Below are 21567 nucleotides of genomic sequence, written 5' to 3' on the forward strand. Positions count from 1 at the left end.
CTCTTAATCATTACGTCAAGGGCCTGAGAACAACACAAATTTGACAAATGACAAATTAATTCTGGAACGTCCACTCTAGAAGGATGGATTGAATCAAACTGATGCAAAAACGAATCTTAGTTGGATTATTTTCTGATATAAACACCAATATGGTGTCACAAATTTGCCAGGAGCTAGGCTGAACCCTAGCCGCCAGGAGTCTTCGAATAAGCGTTTTTCTTCCGGTTCCCTCGTCTCCGACCGCCGATTAGGTATTGGGTGACGAGGGGAACCATAGATCAAAGTTTGGCTGCAGTTTGTCTATCTTCTTTGTGAGGTTTTGTGTCCTTGCGATGACGTCTTGGTGGAGGAGGCGCGACGTATGGAATAATAGTCTCCCGGCTCCATCCTCTTCCTGGTGTAGTCAACACGATCTACTCCATGGAGCTAGCGGATCTCGCGGTTTGTTTTCTCGTTGTTATTTTGGTCTTCTTTCTAGTTGGTTCGGCGACGAATCAGCAGATCGACAACCTGTCTTGCAAGTGGTGTGTCCCAGACCAGAGTGCGTTCAACGATATTAGGTTCTCATTGGTTGCGGTGAGTGACTCATGCGACTATTCAAAACCTACAAGGTTAGTCCAGTTTGTACAGTTTTGGTCTTCTTCAATTTCATCACCGGAGACATGGAGAGTTTTTAAAATACGGATGACGGATCAAGAGTTGTTTACTTCAAAAAAAATCTTGTTTCATTACTTTTTTTTTGTGATTGGTTTTTGTTTCAATTTCGATCACTTGTACTTTCTATATTGAATCAATAAAGGCAGATGTTTCTTAAAAAAAAATGGTGTCACAAATTTGTGCCGAAAACGGCATACACGAAGATGGAAAAAAAAATTGAGGTTGCCCTTAGTTGTCCTCACCTTCTTTTCGCATGCAATGCCATAAAGCTTGACACTGTTACGATTCAAATTAGCCCCAAACTTGACTATCGAATATCGGTGGCCTAGAAAAAACTTGACTATCAAGTTTCCACCAAACGACTTGGCTCTCAAGTTAGTGCTTGCATGCAAAACGATTGCCGATTTCGTGGTAAAATCAAAACATGGTCAATACCTGAAGCCGGGATCTATATATATTCAGCCATGTTAGAGCAGCAAATTACGTACAGGTAAAAATCAAGCAAATTTCCTAAAAAAATTAAAAAAAATCAAGCAAACCCACGCCCGCAAAAAGCTGGGATCAGACAGCTTCCCCACGCTTGCTGACGAGGAGACGCTCGAATCGGACGGCCGGCAAGCTCCAAAGCCCTAAACCCAACCCAAATCCGCCGGTGCCGATTCCACGCTTCCGCTTCGAATCCTCCCAAGTTTCAGTTGTTCGTGATCGTAGCAGTAACACCAGCTGAATTCGCTCGCCGAATCTAAACCGGCGGTGGGAAACTAGTGCCCGAGGGCTCGATCCGCGACATGGAGAAGGTGAGCGCCGCTGCCTCCCTCGAGCTCTTCGGATCACTTTCCTGGTCGCGCAACCCTTGCGTCTTTTTTTGAACCTTAAACCCTTGCGTCTTGAGATCGTCTTCTTTTTTATGCGGGTTTTTGGGTTCGGGAATTGTGCTCCCATATCCTATCCATGGGCGACGGCTTTTTGATTGGGTGATTAGCGAGGTGCAGTCTTCTATGAGCAGTGGGCGACTCAATGTTTTTACCCCCTCCTAATTAAGGAGCTCATCACTCGCAATTTAATTTCGTTAAGTCGCTAGGAATGTGGCTCCTACTATATTAAACTGGATTTCGGGGGGAATCGCATGACATCTCACCGATTGGTTGCCCCGCTGTTGAACTAGCTTCTGTTTTGTCGTTTTGGTCGTCTGAACTGTTTTTGTTTGATTGTGTGCGTGCGTCCACAGCCACTAGATGAGAAGGAATTTCAAAGAAAGCTGAAGAAAGATCAGAAGGTAATTATTCTAATTGGGTTCTGTGCTGTTCACGATAGAGCAGGAGAATTTGTCGAATTTTTTTTGGGCGCGAGCAGTTTTACCCACATGTCAAGTGTATTTTGTGACAGGCGTTAGAGAAGGAGGAGAAAAAGCTCAAGGCGAAGCAAAAGGAGGCGGCCAGGCTTCAGGTGGCGATGCTAACCTGTTGCTCGATTTTTCGAGGGGACTCATTGTTTTTGACTGTCCCTCTTACTCTTAGTAATGAAAGTGATGTGCTTGTGTGTAGGCCCAACTAGCATCTGATGGAGCTAAGAAGAGTGAGAAGAAGCAAAAGAAGGAAGGTGCCACCGATGAGAATCCTGAGGATTTCATTGGTCCTGATACTCCTACTGGACAGAAGAAACTGCTTGCTTCTCAAATGGCAAAACAATATAGCCCTTCTTCCGTCGAGAAATCGCGTGCTGGCTTTCTCACTAGTGAATAATACCAACAGAACTTTTGGAATGCATAATCAGAAATTTTCTCACTGAACTAACTAATTTCCCTTCTCTTATTATCATGTAGATGGTATACTTGGTGGGAATCATCACAATACTTCGTAGCAGATGCATCAAGCTCAAAGCCACCGTTTGTTATAGTAAGTCCCCCCATAACCTGAAGAGTACATTGATATATTCAGAATAATCATTTTCTCACGATTGTGTGTGAATTGTTCATAAGATGATTTTAATTACCCAGCAAATATTCTATAGGAACTGTACAAGTGAGAATTGATTTTACACAAGACTGACATGAACTAACTACTTATTTTCAGATCCTGCCATCCCCAAACGTGACTGGTGCCCTTCACATAGGCCATGCAATTACAGTGGCTATTCAGGTACGTAGTGATTATTCATGTTGATACCTTTTTTTTTCCCTGTCAATATCACGGTTGATGTTCTTTGTTTATTGCATTGACAACAACACAGGACGCTATGATTCGCTGGCGGAGGATGTCAGGCTATAATGCTTTATGGGTTCCTGGGATGGACCATGCTGGCATAGCAACACAGGTCTGCTATGCTCCCCTTGGCTGATAATCAATAATTCCGAATGCATAGAACATATATCTTAGGTCCCAAGGTCCCAGCATTTATCTTCCTGGACTTTTTTATTTTATTTTAGCAACCCAAGAGCTGCATTTTTGCAGTTGCTCACAAGCCTGGTATTATTAGCCTGAGTTCAAATTGTCATCTACCCAAACACTATGTTGATTTATTACTTGTTATCTGGCGTTCCTTTTGTTATGCAAATTTCATCTGACGAAATTGCTTCCCTCCGTATAGGTGGTGGTGGAAAAGAAGCTCATGCGTGAGAGAAAGCTGTCAAGGCATGATCTCGGGCGGGATAAATTTCTAGCTGAGGTAAGCACTCCATTTTCTGTCCCACTAATAAATTCACGTTCGTTCAACGGGGTGAATGTTCATATTGTTCATAAATTTCTCGGATTTGATGCTCTATTCTGTCTTTGGTTTAATTCAAGTGAAAGTTCTCTACATAGCACTACAATTTTTTGTAATTTTGGATTGTGAGGTTACACAAGGTAGTCACACTGAGTGGAACATACAAATTTTCAAAAAAATTACAGTGCCATGAAATAAATTGGCCTGTTAACTTTAGTAATTGAAAGGATTTTTGTTCCGTCCCATACTTTAATTTATGGTTGATTTTCACACTTCTCGTATCCCATGTTTCATCATCATTTTGGCAGGTCTGCAACTGGAAAGCTCAGTATGGTGGTACCATATTGAGACAGTTACGCACACTAGGGGCATCACTTGATTGGTCACGCGAGGTAAATTCCTTTCTGAATCCTCCATTATTACAGATAGAGAAAGCAATAGTTATTCCTGAACAATGTATTGTTTTGCTTAATTTTCACTCTTTATTTTTTATATCTGTTTCCAGTGTTTTACGATGGACGAACAGAGGTCAAAAGCTGTAACAGAAGCTTTTGTCAGGTTATACAAAGAAGGTTTAGTATATAGGTTTGTTTCAATAATAGAATGTGCTATTATTTTTGGTGTCGCTCTGTTGAGCTTACATGCTTTCTCATTCCGTGTTGTGCTTATTTGCGTGCTCCCCTTTGTATTGTTTGGAATCCTCCCATGTTACCTTATCTTGGATGATTTATCCCTTTGCAAGGATATTCGTCTTGTGAACTGTGATTGCACACTTCGTGCAGCAATTTCTGATATTGAGGTACATGAGAATACAATTTCTAGCATGTGTGAGTAGAATTGTATTTTGTGTTTCATTCACTGTTTTTCAGGTTGACCGTGTGGAGCTTAAGGAAGAGACTTTTTTAGAGGTCCCTGGTTATAGTACCCCAATTCAGTTTGGTGTTTTGATATCTTTTGCCTATCCTCTAGAAGATGGATTGGGTGAAATTATCGTTGCAACAACAAGAATAGAAACCATGCTTGGAGATACTGCTATAGCTGTTCATCCTCAAGATGAAAGATATAAGCATTTGCATGGAAAATATGCCATTCATCCCTTTAATGGCCGAAAACTTGAAATAATTTGTGATGCTGCGTTAGTTAATCCCACTTTTGGTACTGGTGCTGTTAAGGTATGTTCACCTGAAGAGGTGGTTTGGATATCTTGGTCCATGTTCCCTATTGCAATAATTACATTCAGCAATCAGCATGCACTTATCTCTATTTTTATTTTGCTGCTATCTGTATGCAGATCACACCAGCTCATGATCCTAATGACTTCAAGTTCGGGAAACAATATAACCTTGACTTTATTAATATTTTCACTGATGACGGCAACATAAATGAAAATGGAGGTCCACAATTTGAAGGAATGCCACGTTTCACATCTCGAGCTGCCGTTATTGATGCACTAAAGGCAAAGGTATTCTTAGATTATTCTTTTGCCAACTTTTTATTGACAATTGATTCTGGGGTGTTCATGCAGCATGCATTTGTATGTAATTTATTGCTTATCTTTGATGTCTTGGAAATGGTGTATCATGTATTGTCATAGTGAATAAAAGTTTCTGTTTTTCAAAAAGCTTATCATAGTTGAATACTGTCAACTTATGCTGTGAAAGCATCTGGAATAATCTTGAACATTGTTCAATAGTTCAGTTTCCTCGAAGTTCGATTAAATTTATTTGTGCTTGTATGAGCAACAACATTGTGGTGCTTCTTTTCACGGTTCTCATTTTTTCCTACTTATATTTCAATTGCCAAAGGCATTTCATCATAGGTTTAAAAACTACATTGATAGATACTGTACAGTTTTTCCTTTCTTCTTTTTTGCCTTCTTGGGTTGCCGCTGCACGCTGTCGAGGATTTCCTTTTGTTTTTTCTTGGTTTGCTTTTGGCTGCTGGCATTTGTACTTTCGCCTTCTCGGTGCTTCATCTAATGAAAATGACACGCACTTAGGTGCGGGTTCAAGAAAAAAAAACCGACAGATACTTGCCCCCTCAGAAATATAGTATAATTTGCGTACTACATGTGGTACATTCGTAGTTGACTGCATACCTGTGTGAAGATGGTTGATTAAGGTTTTTCTTTTACTTTGAGTTAAAAGTTTAATCTTGTTAAACCTGGTTATTTGCCCCTTCTTCCCCTACAGTTTTCCCATCAAAAAATGGCCAAACTATAATCAGTTTCGTTTCTCATTTGTCAATTAAGGGTCTATACAGAGGCAAGACAAATAATGAGATGGAATTGGGCATCTGTTCAAGAACTAATGATATCGTGGAGCCAATGATCAAACCCCAATGGTTTATTAATTGTAGTACCATGGCAAAGGTAGCTCTTGATGCTGTGAAATCCAAACAGATCGAGATAATTCCACCACAATATGAGCAGGACTGGTATAGGTACATCCTATTTTCCTTGAGGCATGCATATTTTCTTTGTGGTCAGATTGCACTACATGATTCAAAAGTTCTAAAAAATCAATAGACGGATAATCTATCCACCACTACTGTTCTGAGTGTTGCAGATGGCTTGAAAACATACATGATTGGTGTATTTCAAGACAACTTTGGTGGGGACACCGTGTGCCTGCTTGGTATGTGACGTTAGAAGATGATGAAGAGAAAGACATGGGTTCATACAATGACCATGGATAATTGCAAGAAATGAAAGTGATGCAATCTTGGAGGCAAAACAGAGGTATCCGGGGCAGAAATATCAATTATATCAAGATCCTGATGTGTTGGATACATGGTTTTCATCTGGTCTTTTTCCATTATCTGTACTTGGTTGGCCAGATGATACAACCGATCTTAGTACTTTCTACCCTACTTCTGTCCTTGAAACTGGAATGGACATCCTCTTCTTTTGGGCAGCAAGGATGGTGATGATGGGAATACTGCTCGGTGGTGATGTGCCGTTTCCAAAGATAATATTTAGGCTAACATTATTTTCTGAGATAGTTCTGGGTCTAACCTGTGCAATGGCAACCAAATTCATGTCTTGTCAGATTTTAGTTTTATCTGCTTTCCTTCTGCAGTGGAGAACCACGATCTGGAGAACGGCCTGTTTATATTGCTTGATGTTCTCTGACTAGTGACTACTAAAACAAAAATAAATATTGTTGATATTGGTGATCCTGTGCTTGACCCTTTTTATTAAGTGTTGACAGTTTTCTCTTTTGAAAACATCCACCAATGCTTAACCATTTTAATCAGTATTTTCTACTCCCTCCGATCCTAAATTGTTGTCGAAATATTACATGTATCTAGACGTTTTTTAAGAATAGATACATCCATATTTGGACAAATTTGATTCAAGAATTTAGGATCAGAGGGAGTACCATTTATTTCTCTTGGCAAGCTTGTTTCCTCACTGAACTCTATTGAAATCTAGATTGACAGGTTCTGATATATACCCTGACAAAAGCTATAGTAATTTTGCTGCACCTCACATCATTCATTTGCAAAGTATGCATTTTGGTATTATCAATAGCATTGGAATAAACTATGCTCACCTAGGACACCAATTCTGTAGTGGAGTTGTGACTAGAAATTCCATTCGCACATGGTGAATCGTGACACTGCAGCTTTTACAATTAATTGATTAAACCTTGCATCGTGACTTTCTTATCTGTTTCTCAGATTTACTTGCATCCAATTATTCGTGATGCACATGGCCGCAAAATGTCCAAGTCTTTAGGAAATGTCATTGATCCTGTTGATGTAATAAATGGTATAACGTTAGAGGGTCTTCAGAAAAAGTTGGAACAGGGCAATCTGGACCCAGATGAATTAGAAAAGGCAAAAGAAGGTCAGAAGAAGGATTTCCCTGATGGTATTCCAGAGTGTGGTACTGATGCCCTTCGTTTTGCCCTGATATCCTACACTTCTCAGGTTATAGTTACCGCCAGTTTTTATTATTTATTGATTAATATTATTGTTGCAAATTTCTTGTAATAAAATTTCTTGCATTTACCAGTCTGACAAGATAAATCTGGATATCAAGAGAGTGCATTCGTACCGAGAATGGTGCAATAAACTGTGGAACGCCGTTCGTTTTGCCATGATCAAGCTTGGAGATCATTACACTCCACCAGCAACTGTTGTGGTGTGTTCAATGCTTCCTGTCTGCATATGGATACTCTCAGTACTTAATAAGACTGTTGGCAAGACCGTGTCGTCATTAGAAGCATATAATTTCTCAGAGGCAGCATCTTCTATACACTCTTGGTGGAAATCCAACCTTTGTAAAGTGTTCATAGAAGCAATAAAACCTTACTTCAATGATTCCCAAGAATTTGAATCTGCAAGAGGTGCTTCTAGAGATACACTATGGTTGTGCCTGGACACTGGTTTGCGTCTGCTCCATCCATTTATGCCTTACGTAACAGAAGAGCTTTGGCAGCGCCTTCCTCAGCCTAAAGAGGCTTGTAGGAAAGATTCCATCATGATATCAAAATACCCCTCAGTTGTACAGGTAAATACTCTTTTTCAGGAGAACTTAGGAGTGAATCAGAGGATTCGTCTTCCCGTTACCATCTTTCGGAGGACAGTGGTGCCCTACCACGTAAAACTAAAAGGAAGCCACTGTAGATTCAATATATGGAAAAGAGTACAAAAAAGTTGATTCACTATTTACCTCAAAAAAATTAATATTTTTTGGATAAGAATCTACCTCAATTTGGGGAATCCTACATTTAATTAATTCTATATCCTGCAATTTTACTTGAGAGGAGTTCTTTGGGATGACAGGAATGGGCAAATGATAAAGTTGAAAATGAAATGGAGATTGTGCTGGCTGTTGCGAACGAGCTGAAATCTCTCAAGGCATCGACAGATATACATGAAAGGTGTGTTTGTGTTCAGCAAATATGTTTATTTTAGTTCACACTGTAATGGTAGATGCTATGCATACATTAAGATTGCCATTTCATTTTAGTCTTGATTCATAAGAATTTGCTTATTTGTATCCTAATACCTTTCTGTTTTCACTTGGACAGGCGCCCATCATTTGTGCTCTGCCGGAACGTTGAGATTGCTGCCACAGTCCAGTCCTACAAGTCTCAAATTACTACGATTGCTTCTGTATCATATCTTAAGGTTCGACAGCTCGTGCAACTTCTACGCTTCTCTCCGTCTTCTCTTGCACTTTCTTGGCTTCTTTAAGACTTGTTCAGTTGGGAAGGAAGATATATGTAGCGCAAGTAATTTCATATGCTTTACTTTTGCTATCTAATGGCACATTTTCTGTTTTAGCTTACCTTTGTCATTAATGTGCAATACACACTTCTAATCTGGCAAAGTCGAAAGCACCTAAAAAAGTCTGATCCAAGTGGTAATTTTCCAGATCCTGACAGAGGATAATCCAGTTCCACCCGATTGTGCCAGAAATATTGTAAACAAAGATCTAGCCGTGTACCTCCAACTCCGGGGAGCTGTAAACAGGGAAGCTGAGCATGAGAAGCTTAGGAAGAAGAGGAAAGATGTTCAAAAGTAAGTGCTAGATAGCACTGTCTTGTTAAATTAACAAATCCAGTAAAAGAACAAATTGTGTTGATCTTAGTGGTAACATTGTCTGTCTTCCATCAGGCAATATGACACCTTGTCGCAGAAAATGAGCGCTTCAGGCTACCGCAAGAAGGCCCCACAGAGCAAGCAGGATGACGATATGAAGAAACTTGCTACTTTATTAGAGGAGCTTGAGATCATCAGCGAAGCTGAAAGTACACTGGATGCACACAGCTGACAAAGCTGTGGACTCCATCTTCTGAAGACCTGCACATCCACCACATCCACTTACGTTCATTTATATTTAGATGGATGATCATCTGCACCTGCTGTCGTCATGCACTCCACAGGCCCAGTTGCGGGAGTTGCGCTCGCTGTTTGTAAAAAGAGATGTCAAACCATTTTTGGATATTGAAGTAAATTTTGCGTGTGTAATGTCAGTGCACTTTTGGGAGGCTCATTTTTGTGCATTTCCAAACTTCAGTTTTGCTTGCACTCGTGTGGTCCTTTTTCTTTGATGTGGAGTCTGGACTTCAGTAATTCTTATGGTAAGGGAATGTACCAAGAGTTTTCGGATGTGCTTTGCAAAATAGAATTGATTAAATGCTTATTTCTACGCTTGGTTAGCCACCACTGCGTAACAGGTGTTGATGTGTGTAACTAGTACTAGTTAATACATAATAAAATGATGATGTTTATTTTTATGGACGCGTGATAATATGGGTCTACTTTTTGTATCTACGTCAGTTGAAGCATTTTGCAACGTACATGCATTTTAAGACAGTGTGAATGGTGTCGAGCAGTTTACATTGGAAGTAAAATTCGCAACCTCTATAACTACAGGAGATTTCAGAAATTCAGAAGTTACATTGCTGGCAAGATTGTCACAATTGGATCGACTAATTTTCCTTTCCTAGCTTTGTCTATTTGAAAACTAAACTGCACCAAGTAAAATCATACACTGATCAATAAGCCTGTCAGCGAAGAGGTAGGTGCACATATCTGTGAGGATCCTCTGCTCCTGAGATTGCCAAGGTACTTCGATGAATCATCCACTGACAGCTATTTTTAGGGCATCAATGTAAGGTAAAACCCTCTGAACATCTGGTCCATAATAAAGCAAGAATATTGCCTCTGCCCGGGTGACTGTAGCTGCTGCACCTGCCTTATCCCCCATACACAGCTTGATGGAAATGAGCTTGATCAACTCGTGGGCAATGGCTATGTGTTTGGGGTGGTACAGCTTCTCGAGGATCTGCATCGTCATAAGATGCACTTCAGAACAAGTGAAAATTTCAAAAGTGAATTATGTGAAGCTGTAATCAACAACCGTGCTATTTAGCATGAATTTAGCCGTTTAGGTAGCTATGAAACAAGTTTCCAGAGGTTCTTATTCAGTCTGAACCATAACGCAAGCTGTGCCCACATCAGCATCTGGAGCCTAGCTGATAATTGTAATTGTTACTTGTTGGAGAAGGAAATACTATGCGTCCTGATTATAGAAGAGCTCCCTTGTATTCGTCCCTAGACTAGTTAGCGATTTGAGCGACAATTGAGGACGAGAAAATGACTACCTTAATTGATGCTTCACAGTGCTTTCTTGCTTGTTCTTGATCTCCTACCTTTGCAAAGGCCTCTGCAATTTTGTCTTCTGCCTACATGTTCCAAAATCAAAACATATGTTTTTAGACAGTAATTGCCAGCAAAATTTGGAGAAGAATTTCTAAGAAGGCAAGTAAAATGAGCACTCTAACCTGGGCAAGAGCCTTGCTATATGGGTGCCTCAACTTCTTGATTTGTTCCAGGGATTGTAATGCATTTGTGATGAGAACTTCAGAGACATCGTCAATAACTATAAGTTCCTTAAACCTGTGAGTGTAATTGTTATCCAACTTCGCCATGGGAAAAAAATCCACTGGTGAAATATGCAATTAGTTCAGCAATGACTCATGCAATAGTGCTTAATATACCTGTTGATCTTTGATGCTGCCCTGTCTAATGTAGCAACAACAGAAGACAAGTCAAGTTGTGATCTACAGCTCATGCAATATCCTGGATCTATCTTCAAATCAGCATCATCATTTCTGAAAAACAATTTCCCAACCTTCTCCATATCCTCATCAACCTTGGATACATCCTGAACAAAAAGAATATCACGTTGATGCCACCAAACAAACCAATTAGAAAATTTTGGGTTAAAACCATTGGGAGGGAAAATCATCTTACAGGTAACGATAGTTTGCAGACAGCAGATCCATTTAGGGAAACATGCACAAAGTTCTCTTCAGATCTGTAGCAAGTCGATTCTGATACGGCACCAAGACAGAAACTTCTTGGACAACAAAATGAATCGATGACAAGGTCCGATAGATTTAGCTCTGAACAACTTGAACACCGGCAACTAAATTTGTAATTCTCCTGAAGTGACTTTTGTCTCTCTAGAAGATCCATCTCGCCAGCCTAGAAATGAAAAGCACAAACAGTGCAAACTATTAACTCGCAGTTACTCCCTCCAATCCACAATAAGTGTCTCAGATCTAGTACAAAGTTAGTACGAAATTGTACTACACCTGAGACACTTATTATGGATCCGAGAGAGTACCTTTCAGTATGTTACACATAAACACACAAGAGAGAGAGGGAGGGAGAGACCTGTGGACCATATGATAGCTCTAGTGGGCTCCCTGATTCTATATACTCCGTAGATCTTAGAAAGAGAGTGCGTGAATGAAAATAGGTATGCACATTTGGGCGGCACGAGTGATTAAAGAGGCTACCGGACATGTAAATAGCTTGGGCAACCCTGATCTGACAGTAAGCAAAACAAAACACACGTTACAAATGGTGAAGAGAAACAAATGAGCATCAGGTGCAAAAGCCAAAGCCAAAGCAAAGTAACAGCACATGTGACATTGTAGGAAAACTACAAGTAGCAACAACATGCTACCTATATCATTCAAATAGCCTTATATAGGGATTCAGGAGTACCTACTTGACATAACAACCATATTTTGTGAATTTAAACATCTTGTCAAGTTTTTTTACTAGATATTATCAAATTTTCTACTTTCAGCATAACATTTCATGCTTAAGAATTGTACTTATATATAAAAATGGGAGAATAAATTAAATATTCATCAGCACATCGAATAGTAGGCAATCAACATTCATCACTTTCCATCATATCATGCACGGATCCCAGAAAAGAGAGTGGTGAAAGACAAACCTGCTCGACACTACACATAACTGCATCACTAGCTGTAGAATACCCTTTACTTTCTGTCAGTTCCTGGCCTCCATCCACAGATTTCATATGAACAATAGCAATGGAATTGACCTTAATTTGACATATCAAAAGAACCAGCTGTATAAGATTAAAGAAAGCTTATTAGCCCCTGTGAAATATCGAAGCAATAACCATGCACACAAGTAGGAAAACTACACAAATAAATGTCACATGTACCTGTGATAAAGATTCCTCTCTCCATGAAAGGTCTGATCTATAGTACTTTTGGAGGCATAATAACAAGACAATAGCATATATATGAGATTCCAACTTGCTAGTAGGAGAATCTATATCATAGTGGTGAACGAGATCCTACAATAGTCAATTTGGCCCGTTAGTTCCTCACCTGGCAGTACTTAACTACTTAATATGTAAATGCTAACAGCAACAGAAAGTGGTAAACTCATGAAAATATAAGATTTTACCAAATTTGGGCCAGAGATGGCAGAGCTCTTTCCAGTCAGCAGTCTTTTATCTATGTATTGTGCCATTACTCGACCAGCTAAAACTATATCAGCTGGCAAAACAGCTGCCCAATGGGCACCTCCACATTCATGCATATGTTCAGCAATCTGTTTAGAGTTTGAAGTCTTGCACCTTGTAGAGGTTAGGCCCAACTTTGCGTTATCAACCAGATGATGACTGTTAAATTCAAGAGAAGTATCTTGATTCCAAGAAATATCACCTACAGCTTGCTCCTGGCACTCTTTTGAACAGTAAACAGGTATTGTACACAAAGGGCAGAATACAACATCTGCAGGTGCTTCACTAAAGCAATAATGGCAGTGGGTCTCTCGGCAAGATTTAATGATAATCTGCATACAACTGTAGCAAGTAAGAGACATACAGAATTCAGTTCAAGATTACTGAGGAATTTGCAATAAAACAACAATAATTAATCACTAATTGCAAACAGAGCACACGAAGTAAGCTAAATGCCTGCCTTTGTAAAACAATCTAGTACCTAAATAAATGCATAACTTCCTCAATTCATATGTGAACTACAGAAAAGAACTTGACAACTTGATATGGCCTCAGAAAATACACAGAACAGGAAGGTCGAGAGACAGCATTTGGTGTAAACAGTTGAAGAGATGGGTCTTGTTCATACCGCAGCAAGAGGGTCCTCAACATGAATCAATGAGGCTGGAGAAATAACATTTAGAGACATCATTCCTCTACCTTTGTTGGGTGTTGAGGCACACTCTAGAACAACTTTATGTGGTTCTGCTGCCAATTAGCCAATTGATATCTGACACTTAGTGTTAAGTACAAATCCAACAAAAGTTGTATGTCTATGAAAAGTTCCAACCTGTATGTGGCAACCCTGCATCCTGGCAATCACTGCTTGATCTTCCAACTTCATTCACATTTCGATGCTTCAGCAAAATCAACTTCAGCTCTTGCTCTATGTTGCTCTTTCCAGAAGAAGTCACTTCCATGCTCAATGCAACCTTTAAATCATGTATGGCAGATGAATACTTCTTCAACGATGCATTTACCATTCCCCTCCTGTACCATGCCTGAAACAAATAAATAGGTGACAAATGACCATCATATACAAGATGCATGTGACAAAGTTACAACTGTGATACTCTTATTACCTTGGCATAATTAGATGAAACAGAGATGGCCCTGTTGCAGTCCCGTAGACACTGTTTCAGCAGGCCCAATTTCTGCAAGTTCAGAAAAATCATTAGAAACAAGAAAATGTCTGATGGAAGGACAAATAAATCATTTATAGCAATGTAACTTAAATATAGCAGGAACAATTTAAGTATCTGAGATATTCACTGTTTTTCAAGAAACAATTCCAAGCCCTGGGATAGAAAATTACATCAAAGGTGTCCAGATTCTACAAATAGAAAAATTGAAGACTCACATGCATGGTAGAGGCACGGTTGACATATAATGTAGGTACCAAAATCTCATAATTTCCATCAGAACTAATCGGTACGTAACGTAGTGCCTGCAAAAATGCATTGCAAAATCAAGAAAGAACATTAATCAATCAGCTAAATAAGAAAATGCCATTAAAGATGAAGTCGGATTAATTCTCTTATGTCAATATGACACTGCTTTAACAACTAAACAAGTGAACCACCCACATACTTCACTGCTGAACGATAGAGTTACTTCTGAACTTGGCTTGGAACAAAGCGTTCTCTTTTTTCACGGGTACAAGGTATCAAAATCATGGGCCGCAATTCAAAATTTCGCACAGTTCAGTAAATAGAGTAAGAGAAACCAAACCTGCGAATAGAACCCAAGTGCTTGCTCGAACTCCCTCTTGGAGAAGCATGCATTGCCCCGGCCCTTCAGCTCCACCGCCCTCCCCTTGTCTTTGCGGCACAGCGCGAGCTCTGGGTCGGTTAGCTCGCTGATGACCTTGGACAGAAGGAAACAAAAAAACAATCGCTGAGACCAGCGACCTAGCTACGCTGGAGGCTAGTACCCCAGTAGGCAGGAGCACAAAGATACCCATGGAGCGGTAGGACGTGCGGGGTGGTTACCTGGTGGAAGAGAGGGACGCCGTCGAAGAAATCGAGAAGGAGGGAGGTGGTGGAAGGGAGGTCGCGGGCCGTGCCCTCGCCGACGGCTCGCCGGATATCGGCCGGCACCGCCGATTTGAGCCGCTCCATGAAAAGAAATGAAAGCGAGGCGGAACGGAAGCAAGCGGATGACGTCAGGCTTTAACCCCAGAACTGTGTGTTGGGCTGGCTGCCCCCAAAATCTTGAATCTATCAGCCAATGCGGCCCAATATAGGTGAGGAATAGCCCGTAGCCCACCCCTTTCCTCCAACACGGGCGAAAGCAAAGCAAAATCCCCCAATTCCAATCTCCGAGTCGCCGAAACACCTCGTCTCTAATCTCGATAGCCGCGGCCGCCGGCGAGGAGCCGCGCTCCGGTAGGTAGGCAGCTATGGGCGGGCACGGCGGGCTGAACATCCTGCCGCAAAAGCGCTGGAACGTCTACAGGTTCGACAACCAGGAGAAAGTCCGCGTCGACGAGGCCGAGGCCGCCCGCCAGGACCAGCTCGAGCGAGAGGCCACACGCCGCCGCGAGTCCCACTCCCGCCTCCTCGCGCTCCGTCGCAACCGCGGCCTCCAGGCCGACTCGCCCTCTCCTCCTCGTGCCTCGTCGCCCCCACCCCATGCCTACCCGGTCGCCCCGTCCCCACCCCCCGCCACACCGTCCGCGGATCCCTCCCCCATCGTCTCCGACGGCGGACACATCAACCTGTTCTCCGGCGGCGGTGGCGCAGCTGATTTCGCCGCGCTCGCCTCTGCTAACGGCGGGAGGGGCGCAGCTCGGGAGCGGGAGCCTGCTGCCGACACTAAGCCGAACCCTAAGAAGCGGAAGAAGGAGGAGGAAACCAGGACGGCGGGGCCGGACGACGAAAAGTACAGGCTGGGTTATGGCCTCGCCGGGAAGGGTGTGGCGGCACCCTGGTACATGTCGAAGCCCTTAGCGTCCTCTTCTAAGCCGAGGAAGGACTGCGAGGAAGGGAGAGAAGGGAAGAGGAATGGTGGGAAGAAGAGTATAGAGGAGCTTAGAGAGGAGAGGAGAAAGAGAGAGGCCAAGGAGAAGGAACGCGAGCGTGCCTTGCTTGCCGCTACAGCAAGGAAGGGAAGGCAGCCAGAGCGGGAGCGCTCGTCCAGGTAGCGGCATCAGGGATACTATTGGTGTGTTTGCCATGTTTGTTTTGATTGTGATCGCGTTCTAATTGTTGTCCATATTTCCTTGGATGCAGGTATGTGCGACGATGAGGGTTCACACATATTGTGTGCAGGATTTGCAATGGATGTCGATTCAAGGTACGGTAGTGCAATGCCTGTTCAGTTCCTGATTTTGGGTGTCGAGAGTGACAGATGAAATTAGTTCTGTTGTGGTGAAAGATATAATTCAACTGTAATTAGAATCATGAATTATTTCATGGTTTATTATGGCTCTCAAGTTGTTTTAAGGCATTTGTATCGAGGTTGGATTCGTAACACATCACGCAATTATTTCCGTTGTTTTGATTTTGTAGGCATGTGCAGACAGAAAAATAATTGAAATGCCTTATTCACTCTTCCCATTTCTAAATTAACTTATTTGCCAAATTGGTCTCTTGTTATATTGAATCCTTAGTTTGTACGTTCTATTAATATATTTCAATTGACAAATGATTTTCTAAATGTTTGTTTGGAAGTGTAAATATGGTAATATCCTCACACCAAAGGGACAAAGGGAGAAGGAAAAGAAAGAATTCTTAGTTGCAAACTGGGGATGACTTCGTTTTATGCATGCAAGGGGGGGCAGTCTGGTTTTGACCCCCCCCCCCCCCCTCACAGACCTCTGGCCCTTTTGACAAATTGCAGGGGTAATTGTCGATCCAGAGCTAGAGCAGCAGGATACTTGCTGGACCTAATGGTTCTTAGGGTCGGCTCTGTTTGGCATAGTAGAACTGCTTCAATTAAGAACAGATGGAGCACAAACATGTCCAGCTGATGCCATTAGCGTTTGCATTTGCCAATTCTTGTGGCCGCCATTGCTGCTCCAATTCTGCCAATCAAAAAAAAAAATCTGACAAAGGCTCTCCAATTAAGAACAACTGCGTCAATGAAGACCAAATGGAGCACAAGTATGGTTAGCACGGTCAAAGAAGGCAAGGTCAATGAGCTCCGGCTAGCTAGCGGTAAGAGGCGGAGGACGCAACAGCCAACAGAGCGGACGAGAAGACAGATACCATGGAGGCGATGGCGGCTGTTTGTAGATTGATGCAGGAGAAAGTCACTTGTGGAAGAGACAACCCTGAGGACGAATCAGGGATGACGGTTCGAACCTAGGCGCATAAGCTTCCATCCCTGCTGAACCTTTTCTCTTTTTGGGCGAACAAATACCCTTTTGGTACCAGAAATGAGGGGTGGTGCAGTGGGCTGAACCGGACCCCGTGCATTCCTACTTTGTTTCATTCACAACTTTTAGTTACAAAAGAGCTTTTAAAATCTGTCTCCCTTCACTATTTTCTACTCCCCACCATCCCCATTTGTAGAATCATTGTTACATGGTGAATAAGTCCATATAGAGTGCTAATTTACATGTGCGTATGAAAATTAGATGTTTTTACTTTGTGTGCAAGATAGTTTTGCAGTGTTAAGCATTGTATGCTTACAGCAATTTGCTGTCAATGTTGTTCCTTTGATGGTTGATGCTAGAAATTCTTTCTAAGTTGCTGATGGAATGTCTGTGTTAAGATCTTGATCTCCATAAATGGAATAATTGAACTACTCCCTCCGGCCGGAATTACTTGTCAAAATATTACATGTATCTAGACGCTTTTTTAAAATAGATACATCCATATTTGGGCAAATTTGAAACAAGTAATATGGGTCAGAGGGAGTATTTAATGTTTGCAGACCTAGAGTATACTTATTTTGCAAAAAAAAAATCTGTCCGCTGATCTTTCTCTTCCTAGATCTCCCTCAGGAAACTGAAGATGGCATGACTAGCTTGGGAGAAAAGATATGGAGGCAAAGAGCTTTACTGGTCAGTTGCCATAGGAATATAGGATAAACTTTGAAGCAGTTCAAGAGCACCTTGGTAAAGGGTCAAAGAATTGGAGACTAGTTTGTATGTGATATTTCTTTTTCTGTAGAATAAACAGATGCATTAGTGTTCGAGTCAGCAATTGCACATGAACTGTTGTTGTAAAGTTTATCAACTTTTCGCTGCTGTGCATGCTTGGTTTTGGTTTCTGACTGCACTTTCTAAAACAGATGCTCCAATTGTCTGGCCAAAATATTGCTTTGGGCGTCAGCTCTTTGGTAAATTTGAGCAATTGTGTAGCTGAATTTGGAAAAGATTTGTGTTAGGTTGTTAGTGACATGGCCACACTCGGAACTGACATTCAACAGATCAGACTATAGTTATAACGAAATTGTAATGAATCACAAGCCACAATCAAGAGCAGTTACTTTGAAATGACTAACTAAAATGCATTACGCATCAAGAACAAAACATGCCCTATCAGTGAGAATGTGAAACTGCGAACCGACAGAACCGAACACCACACGATGTAGTCGTTTATTTACTACATGAATTGTATGATTAGACTGGGCAGGACACTTAAATCCTCATTTCCTTGCAAGGTAGCCCAGAACGATGCTAAGCAGCCCAGACAAGAGTACAAACAACAGCGAGAAGCCTCCTTGTTTAGTGGCTTCACGCCTTACCAACTCCTGCATGTTGGGGTGAAAATATTTTGCATGAGTAAGTAAAATGATCAAGGTGGTTTCAGATATCAGAAATCTTGGAGCCCTGATTTATGGGTGTGTAGAATAACGGTTTATGTGTATATTTTAGAGGACATTTAGTTAAGGAAGTTATGCACTGACATCCATTTTATGATAGTATTTCAATCATGAGAGAACTCTTGCATTTTATTTTATTTTACTGTGGAGAGAACTCTTGCATTAGTAAGTGTAGTAGCCCCCATCTCAAAAATAGAGTGTAGAAGCCCATCGAAAGAGCACATGATTCCAACACAATACTCACCAACTCGTTTCGAAGCTTTTTATTTTGCTCAAGTGCAGAATCCTTTTCCTCAGTTAATTTTGCAATCAAAGCTGACAGCTGAAATTAGATAAACAGACAAGTTTATTGTGCTCAGAAACAACAACAATAATTAAAACGCTAAGAAGAAGAGTACAATTTTTGCCAAACAAGTAACTTTGGTACCAGTGAAGGCTGGAACAATCATTTAGTAAAACATTAAAAACCAACTAAACTAAAAGATGTCCTGATGCCCGCATTACTAATGCCAGTAGTATGATGTATATAGTGAACTAGAAATATGGCCAAGACTACCAAAGAACAGATAATCCAACTTTACTTAAGAACATTAACTGGATGTGCACAATTAAAATCATAACTACATTTAGTCATGTAATTCCAATAAGAAGCAACTAAATATGAATCATATGGCAAGAATAATAAAGAAGACCTACTATTATGTTCCCATCGTTTCTGGGCAACAATGATTTACATTTTAAAAGGCCAAAGAACAACGAGTCTAATGGGCTCACCTCAAGGGACTGCACATCAGGTCCTGCATATGTTCTTGTTTCCTACAGTTTCACGCCAGAAGACAAAACAGTCAAAATAAGAATTATACAAACAAAAAATTATCAGCCAAAGAACTTATATATATTAGAACATACAACAGCATGTCCTGCAGCCTTAAGTAATTCCTCAGTCCTCATAAGTGGTCCTCTAGGTGATCCAACCTCCTGAGAACACATTATTCATCTCCTTAGACTCACATCAATACAGAAATATCGAGAAGAAAGACTTACTGTCCCCAGCTCAGCTGATCTCAGTGACACCGAGCCACTCGACAGCTCTGAAGCACTCCTCCCATTGTCCAAAATTTGCTGCATAGGCACAAGGATTCGCTGTGGACCATCATTCTCCTCCGCAATCTCAGAAGGCGATTCAGGTGGCATCACATAAGTGACCCTCATCTTCACCTCCTCAACAACATTACCCTCTTTTTTCATGAACTAGTCAACAAACACCAAACATCAAAGCACAAAAAATCAAATATCAAACCTAATGCCATAAACAACATGAAAGCTGCACCCTGGTACTATTACCAGTCCATTACCATTTGAGGGGTGATGTCCTGCGCTGACAAGCCATCACCGACGACCACGCTCTGCACCAAGAATTTGTCCTTGCATTGCAAGTCCGGTGGCGCAATGGTCTGCGCTTGCATCGTCACTGGTCCACACAAAACGCAGAGAAATTTCTCCATCAGAATCAACAAAAGAATACTCTAAACTCTAAAGTATGAATTGAGCAGTTTCTTGAGCTCTGGCAGTCTAGCTGGTACAGTGAACAGAACACGTTACCTACAACTACGCAGGTGGACCGCGGCCGCACGACGCCATTGTTGGGGCGCACGCAGTACTTCTTGGGGCTCGTCGTCTTAACCTACTACCCACACGCATCACAGGGGCACAACAGAAAAGCATAAGAGAATCCGTCGAGAAGCTAAAGCGACGGAGATTTTCTAGGGTTCAGCACCAAAATTAACAGGCGGTTCACCTTAAAGGCGACGTTGCTTTCTGTCTTGTTGGTCATCTTCAGGGGGCAGGAGATCTGCTTGTCGAGTTCGACTGTGTATGCGAAGAACTTGGAGACGGATCAACGGGAAAATCCAGGAAAATTCTGAAACGAGAAGGAGGTAGAAAGGAGAGTTCGAGAGCGGAGAGCTTACAGGGGAACTGGAGCTCGGGGGGGTCGACGTCGAGGAGGTCGCCGGAGGCGGCCATGGCTGCTGGCCTGCTGTGCCCCAAGGGGAAGGAAGAAGTGGTGGGAAAAGGGGGCCTTTTGGTCGGAGGAATCGTGCTTCAGCTCTGGCTTTGGTTTTTTGGATGCAAATTTCTTGGGGTTTTATGTTAATTAGCTTTTTCCTTTATTTTGAATTTCTTCCATTTCTTCATATTGAAATTTGCAGGATTTTAAAATTTTCGAATTGAGGATAAAAGTTTTTTAATCCTGGATCAAACAACCTCTATTAATAGACAAAATTCTTTAAGATTAAAATCTTGCAAAAAAAAATAATGAAATTCATTTGATTCAAAGATGTACTCGGTTTGGTTTTACCATTTATGAAAATATTAAAGGTCTTCATACAAAATCATGAAATATATTTATCATGGGTGCTTTTTTTTCATTAAATGGCTTATATTTATTACCTACTAGTATGGAACAGTGGCGTATTCCGGATTTTGAGCCAGGTGGTCCAACTGACACAAAAGATACACAAAGGAGTACTCTCTTTTTTCCACATAAACATGTTAATATACTCTGGCTGCCGCACAACATCAGATGTCTCTTCTTGTCTTCGCCTAGTGTCCGCCGCACGCGACAGGCACCAAGCTCTATGCTCGCTAGGGTTTCACTATGGGTTCTATTTTCTTATTCTTGGACTGAATTATGTGAGTCATATGGGTTGACGGCAAGATCCCGGATACGGAGTATCTCACGTAAAGTATTTCTTTTTTTCCAGAGGACACATAGAGTATTTCATAATTATCTTGTACCGTTGGCGCACCCCCATCCCACCTTGTATTTACCAAATTAGAAGGTATGTTAAATACACGAATTTTGTGGATTATATTTTCTCTACCTCGTGACCAACGGTATTGGTTTTTACAAATCTTCTATATCTAAGTAGGAGAAACCCACTACTTGATTTTTCTCAACATGCAAACATGCCACATCATCACATCATTAACATGTTCACACCTATTTAGTAAGAAACTCATATTTGACAAAAATGACAAACCGCACGGAAGTAGGAGAAACCCGCTACTTG

General features: G+C 41.4%; 4 protein-coding genes and 1 pseudogene across 6 annotated transcripts; 2 read left to right on the plus strand and 3 right to left on the minus strand.

The window, feature by feature from the left end:
* The first annotated feature begins 1134 nt into the window (after positions 1–1134).
* On the plus strand, positions 1135–9257 carry LOC100846833 (annotated as a pseudogene).
* A 373-nt stretch (positions 9258–9630) lies between these two features.
* LOC100821025 (SET and MYND domain-containing protein 4) lies at positions 9631–13017 on the minus strand. Its single transcript, XM_024460762.1, is given in 9 exon segments — positions 9631–10165; positions 10485–10565; positions 10665–10779; positions 10881–11047; positions 11137–11370; positions 11563–11718; positions 12137–12274; positions 12374–12508; positions 12622–13017. Coding segments are annotated over 9 exon segments (1743 nt in total). The 3' UTR covers positions 9631–9844.
* LOC112271522 (small glutamine-rich tetratricopeptide repeat-containing protein beta-like) lies at positions 12978–15056 on the minus strand. Its single transcript, XM_024460764.1, has 7 exons — positions 14710–15056; positions 14450–14584; positions 14079–14165; positions 13801–13872; positions 13509–13719; positions 13308–13448; positions 12978–13011 (listed from the first exon to the last, which is right to left on the minus strand). The coding sequence occupies exons 1-6, from the start codon at positions 14836–14838 to the stop codon at positions 13414–13416; spliced, it is 669 nt and encodes a 222-aa protein (XP_024316532.1). The 5' UTR covers positions 14839–15056; the 3' UTR covers positions 12978–13011; positions 13308–13413.
* Positions 15057–15081: 25 nt separating this feature from the next.
* LOC100821326 (vasodilator-stimulated phosphoprotein) lies at positions 15082–18012 on the plus strand. Of its 3 annotated transcripts, none has more exons than XM_003574118.4 (3): positions 15082–15859; positions 15952–16015; positions 17659–18012. In XM_003574118.4, the coding sequence occupies exons 1-2, from the start codon at positions 15120–15122 to the stop codon at positions 15965–15967; spliced, it is 756 nt and encodes a 251-aa protein (XP_003574166.1). In that variant the 5' UTR covers positions 15082–15119; the 3' UTR covers positions 15968–16015; positions 17659–18012. The 3 variants fall into 3 exon arrangements, with proteins under 3 accessions (XP_003574166.1, XP_014756388.1, XP_010234891.1); XM_014900902.2 differs by having other exon boundaries at positions 17670–18012; XM_010236589.3 differs by lacking the exon at positions 17659–18012 and adding an exon at positions 16562–17321.
* A 72-nt stretch (positions 18013–18084) lies between these two features.
* On the minus strand, positions 18085–20603 carry LOC100821628 (vesicle-associated protein 1-2). Its single transcript, XM_003574119.4, has 9 exons — positions 20464–20603; positions 20292–20362; positions 20096–20177; positions 19849–19964; positions 19538–19744; positions 19403–19471; positions 19268–19309; positions 18738–18815; positions 18085–18421 (listed from the first exon to the last, which is right to left on the minus strand). The coding sequence occupies exons 1-9, from the start codon at positions 20516–20518 to the stop codon at positions 18317–18319; spliced, it is 825 nt and encodes a 274-aa protein (XP_003574167.1). The 5' UTR covers positions 20519–20603; the 3' UTR covers positions 18085–18316.
* Positions 20604–21567: the final 964 nt, after the last annotated feature.

The sequence above is a fragment of the Brachypodium distachyon genome, chromosome 3, assembly GCF_000005505.3.
Source record: "Brachypodium distachyon strain Bd21 chromosome 3, Brachypodium_distachyon_v3.0, whole genome shotgun sequence".
Classification (NCBI taxonomy): domain Eukaryota; kingdom Viridiplantae; phylum Streptophyta; class Magnoliopsida; order Poales; family Poaceae; genus Brachypodium; species Brachypodium distachyon.